This window comes from Leopardus geoffroyi, chromosome A1, assembly GCF_018350155.1.
Source record: "Leopardus geoffroyi isolate Oge1 chromosome A1, O.geoffroyi_Oge1_pat1.0, whole genome shotgun sequence".
Taxonomy (NCBI): domain Eukaryota; kingdom Metazoa; phylum Chordata; class Mammalia; order Carnivora; family Felidae; genus Leopardus; species Leopardus geoffroyi.
Genome location: NC_059326.1, coordinates 125420117 through 125430276, shown reverse-complemented (window position 1 = coordinate 125430276; position 10160 = coordinate 125420117). Strand labels below are relative to the sequence as shown.

At 42.3% G+C, this 10160-nt stretch overlaps 1 protein-coding gene and 1 non-coding gene across 2 annotated transcripts; both read left to right on the top strand.

Moving 5' to 3' along the window:
- The first annotated feature begins 1071 nt into the window (after positions 1 to 1071).
- On the top strand, positions 1072 to 1205 carry LOC123582059. The gene has a single exon (XR_006704172.1). It is a non-coding gene; the product is annotated as a small nucleolar RNA SNORA70 (small nucleolar RNA).
- A 9-nt stretch (positions 1206 to 1214) lies between these two features.
- LOC123601968 (60S ribosomal protein L10-like) lies at positions 1215 to 1624 on the top strand. The gene has a single exon (XM_045486012.1). It carries the CDS (start codon positions 1266 to 1268, stop codon positions 1566 to 1568), a length of 303 nt encoding a protein of 100 aa, XP_045341968.1. The 5' UTR covers positions 1215 to 1265; the 3' UTR covers positions 1569 to 1624.
- The last annotated feature ends 8536 nt before the right edge of the window (positions 1625 to 10160 follow it).

Genomic DNA, 10160 nt, shown 5'->3' with positions numbered 1-10160 from the left:
TTATTTAATCTTCACAAAAACTCTGAGATTCTACTATCTCTATTTTATAGGTGAAGAAACTGAGGCACATATAGAGTAAGTAGCTCCTCAAAGTCACTCATCTGGTGAGCAGCAGAGTCAAACTCACACGGTTCGGCTTCAGAGTTTATGTTCTTAACCCCTACAGTTCACGGATTCAAAAATAAACGAATGGTAAGTGAGCCCCTAAGTAGTCGTTGTCCAACACAGCAGTTGTCAGCTTTTATTGCACCATACAATGTCACCCAGTAAAATATACCTCCAAATACCTACCTTTATTTTTCAATCTCTCTTTGGAACGCAGCCCCAAGATGGAGTAACACTATTAATATGCATTAAAATTCAAAACTTGTCCTGTTGCCTGGTTTATTTTGGGTCTGGTTATTTTTCATCATACACCTTGGCACATGAACCCTGTCCAAACTGTAGGTCTGAAAGGAAAGTCTTGCAAATGAGGTCCCAAAACAACAGTAGACATGTCCTTATTATAGACCTGTCTTCCAAAATGGAGGATATATTCAAATTTCAGTAACACCAGGCCCCTGAGGTACCTCTAACAACTACAGATATTTATTCTAACTAGGATGTGTTCAGGAAGTTCAAATGTTCAAATGACTTCTCCCTGGAGATGTGCATGTAGCAATGAAAATAAGCAGGGGAAAATGATAAAAATAAGATTTACCTCCTTTGGAGAGTCTGAGTTTTCCCTCCCCAAATCACAGCTAAATGAGGTTATCTCTGAATTATTTCTCTCATGGAAATTTTAATATTAAAAACCAGGAAAGCATGCCATTGTTTTCAGTTGTGAAGATGAAGGGTTGTATACATTTTTAAATTAAAAGTAACTTTTTTCGGGGCGCCTGGGTGGCGCAGTCGGTTAAGCGTCCGACTTCAGCCAGGTCACGATCTCGCAGTCCGGGAGTTCGAGCCCCGCGTCAGGCTCTGGGCTGATGGCTCAGAGCCTAGAGCCTGTTTCCGATTCTGTGTCTCCCTCTCTCTCTGCCCCTCCCCCGTTCATGCTCTGTCTCTCTCTGTCCCAAAAATAAATAAACGTTGAAAAAAAAAAAAAAGTAACTTTTTTCTTCTCCATGGGGCCCAGTGTGCAATGGCTGCAAACAGCAGCCTCCTTGGTAGTGTATGCAGCCTGTTGATTGTACAGGTTGCCCTAAGGGACCTTGGAGACCGTTTTTTCCAGTGGACATTGAGGTTTGGCCTCACTCTTTCTCCAATCTAGGCTCCAGACAGGTATGCGGGGTGCCTTTGGAAAGCCCCAGGGCACAGTGGCCAGGGTCCACATTGGCCAAGTCATCATGTCCATCCGTACCAAGTTGCAAAACAAGGAGCATGTGATTGAGGCCCTACATAGGGTCAAGTTCAAGTTCCCTGGCCACCAGAAAATCCACATTTCCAAGAAGTGGGGCTTTACTGAGTTTAATGCAGACAAATTTGAAGACATGGTGGCTGAAAAGCGGTTCATCCCAGACGGCTATGGGGTCAAATACATCCCTAATCGTGGCCCCTTGGACAAATGGCAGGCTCTGCACTCATGAGAACCTCAGCACTGCCCTTCCCCATTCATGCCCACCAATAAATGCTGCTTCCTGTCAGAAAAATAAATAACTTTGTTCTTTTTCTTACAACAAAAGTAATGTATATTCATCATAGAAAGCCTAACATAAAATAAAAGAGAAGAGAATTTTTAAAACTCACAATCACATCATCCATAGATAACCACTGTTGATATCTTGGTATATGATATATTCCCATATATAAATGGGATGCGATAAACCCCAGATGGTTTCTTATTAGGCTCGAGATTCACAATTAATGTAATTACACCAAATCAGGGTCAATTCTTTGCTTCCAGGCAGTGGCACTGGTATCTCAGAGAAACATTAAAAAGGGACATTCACAGGGATGCCTGGGTGGCTTTGTCAGTTAAGTGGAGGACTCTTGATTTCAGCTCAGGTCATATTCTCACAGTCATGAGATCAATCCCCATGTTGGGCTCAATATGGAGCATGGAACCTGCTTGGGATTCTCTCTCTTCCTCGCTCTCTGCCCCTCCCCCACTCACACTCACGCTTCCTCATTCTCTCTCTCTCTCTCTCTCTCTCAAAATAAATAAAATTCACAAAAAAGACACAGACAAAAGGGAAATGTGGGTCACTTGTGTTTCAGGGAGTATGAAGTGGCTAGCCCTTCCACTTCTAGGTATGGAACAATCAAAGCTATTTCTAAGCCCTGTTCAGTTGCCCTTTGTTGGTTCTGAGAGAAGAGCAGAGCAAAAAAACATGGCATTCATCCTGAACAGAGGAAAAACTGAGACCATCTGATGTGGGTTAGTGGATAACAGCATCCAGACCATCTTCATGACTGCACTGAATGTGACAGTGGCAGTATTGTTATGTGGCATATTTTGATCACGGAAGTAGAATGTATACTGATTCATCATTTACCATGCTGCCTAGAATCTATGTCAGGTAAACTTGGCAAAATGCCATTACAGGCACACAGTATGCATACTCATCAGCCATGTCAATATGGAAGATTGATGAGCTGAACGTACTGGAACCAGCAAGAATAGCCCCCTTCCTCCTCTAATGCCTTACCAGTGCCTTCTATCAACATCACTGTTCTTGCTGCAAAGAAGAATGTTTAAAGGGTCCATATCCATCATCTCAGAGCAAGTAATGAAGGATAGAGATGGAATTAAGAGGTTAGTAATAAATTAATAACTGACACAAATGCTCTTCAGAGGTCTATAGAATCTGAGTCTCTTTTTTTTATTTATCTTTCTGTTTGTTACTGTTACTGTTATTATTATTTTAATGAAAACCACTCTATGCCTACAAAGATTTCTGTTGCCAAACATTTTTTTCAGGCACATTTCACAACCACCAGAACAATAGTATGATCTCTAGCTCTTGAAATTTCACTATATTTCATCCTGAGGTATACAGACTCCAATCACTTCTTAATGCTTCCACCACTACTACCCTGGTCCAAGGTCTGGATTACTGTGGTAGCCTCCTGATTTCCCTGCTTCTACCCTTATGAATTTGTCCCTACAAACTATCCTCAACACAACAGCCAGTGGGATCCTCTTAAATATTTAAATCAGTTTGGGGCTCATGGGTGGCTCAGTCAGTTAAGTGTCAGACTCTTGGTTTGGGCTCAGGTCATGATCTCATGGTTCATTGGCTCAAGCCCCACAGTGAGCTCCTCACCGGCAGCACAAAGGCTGCTTGGGATTCTCTGTCTCTCTTTCTCTTTCTCTCTCTCTCTCTCTCTCTCTGTCCCTCCCCTGTTTGAGTTCTCTCTCTTGCTCTCTCAAAATAAATAAATAAACATTTTAAAAACCTAGATCAATTAAAGTCACTCATCTCCTCAAAATCCTTCCATGACTCTCAATACTGCTCAGAGTAAAATCCAAAGTCTCAGAAAGGCCAACTATGGCCCTACAATGATCTTCCCTGACCCCACTAGAGTGTATCTCTGAGAGGGTAGGGATTTTTGTCAGTTTTATTTATTGCCATATTGCTCATACCTAGAACAATGCCTGGCACACAGAATATATATTTGTTAAATGAACAAATGCCTCACACCTAGAACTGCCTCACCTCTGAACTTGATTTTTGTGACATAATACATTTCTTCATTGATGGAACCCAGCTTGAACAAGGATATCATGTTATTTGTAGCCAACCAACTCCTAATTGGTAAAATACACTATTCTATCTAATCCCAGGAAATCAGCCCAGTAGAACTTATTAGATACTACTGCTTTCTGGAAGAATGAAAGGAGGGAGAGAGGAAGAAAAGAGAAAAGAAAAGAAAAACCATTAAGTTGACCCAAACGTCTATCAAAAATTCAGCCAATGGATACTTTATTTTCCAATAAAAAGTGTTTTCTGTAGCCCCAGGCTATTAATGACGAGTTCAGAATCCCAAAGCAAGATGAGGAAGGAAGAACTAATGGAACAGAATGTTAAATATTCAGACAATGTATTCTTTTCTTTCCTTTTCTTTTCATTCCAAATATGCACTTCTACTCCACCTAAAACATTTTTATTAGACTTACTTGATGCTTCCATTATAAATAAAAGACAATAGGTATTAATTCTATTGTCTTTGATTGATCGCCACAAATAAATGGCGTTCTCAGTTCTGCTTATACAACCATTCCACTTGCCACTGTACAATATGCATACAACCAATTCAACACACTTAACAAATACTAATCATAATGAATGCATGAGAGTCATAACTTTCCTCTGTGCAACTACTAGTTCAAGTCAATTAAAAGTCTAAGAATGGAGGGGCATCCCGGTGGCTCAGTTGGTTAGGCTTCCGGCCCTTTTTTTTTTTAATGTTTATTTATTTTGGGGAGAGAGACAGAGTGTGAGCAGGAGAGGGTCGGAGAGAGAGGGTTGGAGAGAGAGGGAGACACAGAATCCGAAGCAGGCTCCAGGCTCTGAGCTGTCAGCATAGAGCCCGATGCGGGGCTCGAACCCATGAACCATGAGATCATGACCTGAGCCGAAGTCGGACGCTCAACAGACTGAGCCACCCAGGCACCCCCTTCTAGCTCTTGATTTCAGCTCAGGTCCTGATCTTGCAGTTCACAGGATCTTGCCCTGACTGTATGGAGCCTGTTTGGGATTCTCTCTTTCTCCCTCTCTCTCTGCCCCTCCCCTGCTTGCACTCTCTCTCTCAAAAATAAATAAACTCTAAAAAATAAAATAAAATAAAAGTCTAGGAATGGAGACCAAAATGGAGACTTATTACCTTCTATAGAGGTGGCAGGAGAAAAGAATATTAGCTACTTGAAGTCATTCATTCGTTCAATTAATAATTATCGAATACTTACAATGGGCTCTAATGTAGAAGACAAACATGGCCCCTGCCCTTGTAGAGTTTATAGTCTAGAGAAGGGTCACCAAAACTTTTCTTTAAGGAGCCAGATAGTAAATATTTTAGATTTTCAGTCGATGAGGTCACATACTCTCCATTCTAGCATGTAGGCATCCACAGACAACACATAAATAAACAACTGTGACAATATCTTCAGGTTGTACAAAACAGGTGCAGGCCCAGATATGGTCTGTGAACAAAGTTTGCAGATCTTTGGTCTACTAGACCAGAAATATGAATCAAATAACCCCTTAAACGGGTATAGAATTGCACACTGTAATAAATGCTACGAAGACAATTACAGGGTCAATAGCATAACAAGGAAACCTAACCTAGTCTGGGGAGGCTAGTATAGATATCCCTCCAGAGAGAAGATGTAACTGAGGTGAAGTTGTCAGCTAGGTGAAGAAAGAGGACCCTTGCAGAATGAACAGCATGTGCAAAGGGCCTGAAGCAGACAGTAGCCTGACCTGTTCAGGAAAGGTAAAAGTGGCTTTTCCTCAATGCTCAAGGTTGAGGGGATGAGTGGGAGCTAAAACCAGAGAGATTTTAAGGGCCAGAGTCCACAGGCCCTGGTGGGCCATGCTATGGATCTGTTCCTTAACCTGAGAGCAATGGAAAGGCCTTGGAAGGGGGTAAGGTTATTCACTGAAGAGTCAAATGTCTCCCATGAGTCAGGCACTCATCTACAATAAACACAAAATTCCTGCCTTCATGAAGCTCATATTCCAGAGGGCAGCCAGAAATCAAGCAAAAACTGTGCAATATAATATCAAGTAATATACTTGTCAAGAATGTCAAGTAGAATCTCGGGAGGGAAGATGGCGGCGTAGGAGGACGCTGGGCTCACCACGCGTCCTGCTGATCAACTAGATTCCACCTACACCTGCCTAAATAACCCAGAAAACTGCCAGAGGATTAGCAGAACGGAGTCGCCGGAGCCAAGCGCAGACAAGAGGCCCAAGGAAGAGGGTAGGAAGGGCGGCGAGGCGGTGCATGCTCCACGGACTGGCGGGAGGGAGCCGGGGCGGAGGGGCGGCTCGCCGGCCAAGCAGAGCCCCGGAGTCTGGCTTGCAAAAGCGGAGGGGCCAAAGACGGACTGTGTTCCGACAGCAAGCGCGACTTAGCGTCTGGGAGGTCATAAGTTAACAGCTCTGCTCAGAAAGCGGGAAGGCTGGACGACAAAGGGAGGGAGAGCTGCTGAGCCCCCGGACGACAGAGCTCAGTTTGGTGGGGAACAAAGGCGCTCGCCAGCACCATCTCCCCCGCCCATCCCTCAGCCAAAATCCCAAAGAGAACCAGTTCCTGCCAGGGAACTTGCTCGCTCCGCGCAAACACCCAACTCTGTGCTTCTGCGGAGGAGCCAAACCTCCCGCAGCGGATCTGACTCCCTCCCGCTGCCACAGGGCCCCTCCTGAAGTGGATCACCTAAGGAGAAGCGAGCTAAGCCTGCCCCTCCTGCCCCTGTGCACCTTGCCTACCCACCCCAGCTAAGACGCCAGATCCCCAGCATCACAAGCCTGGCAGTGTGCAAGTAGCCCAGATGGGCCACGCCACCCCACAGTGAATCCCGCCCCTAGGAGAGGGGAAGAGAAGGCACACACCAGTTTGACTGTGGCCCCAGCGGTGGGCTGGGGCAGACATCAGGCCGGACTGCGGCCCCGCCCACCAACTCCAGTTATACACCACAGCACAGGGGAAGTGCCCTGCAGGTCCTCACCACGCCAGGGACTATCCAAAATGACCAAGCGGAAGAATTCCCCTCAGAAGAATCTCCAGGAAATAACAACAGCTAATGAGCTGATCAAAAAGGATTTAAATAATATAACAGAAAGTGAATTTAGAATAATAGTCATAAAATTAATCGCCGGGCTTGAAAACAGTATACAGGACAGCAGAGAATCCCTTGCTACAGAGATCAAGGGACTAAGGAACAGTCACGAGGAGCTGAAAAACGCTTTAAATGAAATGCAAAACAAAATGGAAACCACCACAGCTCGGATTGAAGAGGCAGAGGAGAGAATAGGTGAACTAGAAGATAAAGTTATGGAAAAAGAGGAAGCTGAGAGAAAAAGAGATAAAAAAAATCCAGGAGTATGAGGGGAAAATTAGAGAACTAAGTGATACACTAAAAAGAAATAATATACGCATAATTGGTATCCCAGAGGAGGAAGAGAGAGGGAAAGGTGCTGAAGGGGTACTTGAAGAAATAATAGCTGAGAACTTCCCTGAACTGGAGAAGGAAAAAGGCATTGAAATCCAAGAGGCACAGAGAACTCCCTTCAGACGTAACTTGAATCGATCTTCTGCACGACATATCATAGTGAAACTGGCAAAATACAAGGATAAAGAGAAAATTCTGAAAGCAGCAAGGGGTAAACGTGCCCTCACATATAAAGGGAGACCTATAAGACTCGTGACTGATCTCTCTTTTGAAACTTGGCAGGCCAGAAAGAATTGGCACGAGATTTTCAGTGTGCTAGACAGAAAAAATATGCAGCCGAGAATCCTTTATCCAGCAAGTCTGTCATTTAGAATAGAAGGAGAGATAAAGGTCTTCCCAAACAAACAAAAACTGAAGGAATTTGTCACCACTAAACCAGCCCTACAAGAGATCCTAAGGGGGACCATGTGAGACAAAATACCAGAGACATCACTACAAGCATAAAACATACAGACATCACAATGACTCTAAACCCGTATCTTTCTATAATAACACTGAATGTAAATGGATTAAATGCGCCAACCAAAAGACGTAGGGTATCAGAATGGATAAAAAAACAAGACCCATCTATTTGCTGTCTACAAGAGACTCATTTTAGACCTGAGGACACCTTTAGATTGAGAGTGAGGGGATGGAGAACTATTTATCATGCTACTGGAAGCCAAAAGAAAGCTGGAGTAGCCATACTTATATCAGACAAACTAGACTTTAAATTAAAGGCTGTAACAAGAGATGAAGAAGGACATTATATAATAGTTACAGGGTCTATCCATCAGGAAGAGCTAACAATTATAAATGTCTATGCGCCGAATACCGGAGCCCCCAAATATATAAAACAACTACTCATAAACATAAGCAACCTTATTGATAAGAATGTGGTAATTGCAGGGGACTTTAACACCCCACTTACAGAAATGGATAGATCATCTAGACACACGATCAATAAAGAAACAAGGGCCCTGAATGAGACATTGGATCAGATGGACTTGACAGATCTATTTAGAACTCTGCATCCCAAAGCAACAGAACATACTTTCTTCTCGAGTGCACATGGAACATTCTCCAAGATAGATCATATACTGGGTCACAAAACAGCCCTCCATAAGTTTACCAGAATTGAAATTATACCATGCATACTTTCAGACCACAATGCTATGAAGCTTGAAATCAACCACAGAAAAAAGTCTGGAAAACCTCCAAAAACATGGAGGTTAAAGAACACCCTACTAACGAATGAGTGGGTCAACCAGGCAATTAGAGAAGAAATTAAAAAATATATGGAAACAAACGAAAATGAAAATACAACAATCCAAACGCTTTGGGACGCAGCGAAGGCAGTCCTGAGAGGAAAATACATTGCAATCCAGGCCTATCTCAAGAAACAAGAAAAATCCCAAATACAAAATCTAACAGCACACCTAAAGGAAATAGAAGCAGAACAGCAAAGGCAGCCTAAACCCAGCAGAAGAAGAGAAATAATAAAGATCAGAGCAGAAATAAACAATATAGAGTCTAAAAAAACTGTAGAGCAGATCAACGAAACCAAGAGTTGGTTTTTTGAAAAAATAAACAAAATTGACAAACCTCTAGCCAGGCTTCTCAAAAAGAAAAGGGAGATGACCCAAATAGATAAAATCATGAATGAAAATGGAATGATTACAACCAATCCCTCAGAGATACAAACAATTATCAGGGAATACTATGAAAAATTATATGCCAACAAATTGGACAACCTGGAAGAAATGGACAAATTCCTGAACACCCACACTCTTCCAAAACTCAATCAGGAGGAAATAGAAAGCTTGAACAGACCCATAACCAGCGAAGAAATTGAATCGGTTATCAAAAATCTCCCAACAAATAAGAGTCCAGGACCAGATGGCTTCCCAGGGGAGTTCTACCAGACGTTTAAAGCAGAGATAATACCTATCCTTCTCAAGCTATTCCAAGAAATAGAAAGGGAAGGAAAACTTCCAGACTCATTCTATGAAGCCAGTATGACTTTGATTCCTAAACCAGACACAGACCCAGTAAAAAAAGAGAACTACCGGCCAATATCCCTGATGAATATGGATGCAAAAATTCTCAATAAGATACTAGCAAATCGAATTCAACGGCATATAAAAAGAATTATTCACCATGATCAAGTGGGATTCATTCCTGGGATGCAGGGCTGGTTCAACATTCGCAAATCAATCAACGTGATACATCACATTAATAAAAAAAAAGAGAAGAACCATATGATCCTGTCAATCGATGCAGAAAAGGCCTTTGACAAAATCCAGCACCCTTTCTTAATAAAAACCCTTGAGAAAGTCGGGATAGAAGGAACATACTTAAAGATCATAAAAGCCATTTATGAAAAGCCCACAGCTAACATCATCCTCAACGGGGAAAAACTGAGAGCTTTTTCCCTGAGATCAGGAACACGACAGGGATGCCCACTCTCACCGCTGTTGTTTAATATAGTGCTGGAAGTTCTAGCATCAGCAATCAGACAACAAAAAGAAATCAAAGGCATCAAAATTGGCAAAGATGAAGTCAAGCTTTCGCTTTTTGCAGATGACATGATATTATACATGGAAAATCCGATAGACTCCACCAAAAGCCTGCTAGAATTGATACATGAATTCAGCAAAGTCGCAGGATACAAAATCAATGTACAGAAATCAGTTGCATTCTTATACACTAACAATGAAGCAACAGAAAGACAAATAAAGAAACTGATCCCATTCACAATTGCACCAAGAAGCATAAAATACCTAGGAATAAATCTAACCAAAGATGTAAAGGATCTGTATGCTGAAAACTATAGAAAGCTTACGAAGGAAATTGAAGAAGATTTAAAGAAATGGAAAGACATTCCCTGCTCATGGATTGGAAAAATAAATATTGTCAAAATGTCAATACTACCCAAAGCTATCTACACATTCAATGCAATCCCAATCAAAATTGCACCAGCATTCTTCTCGAAACTAGAACAAGCAATCCTAAAATTCAT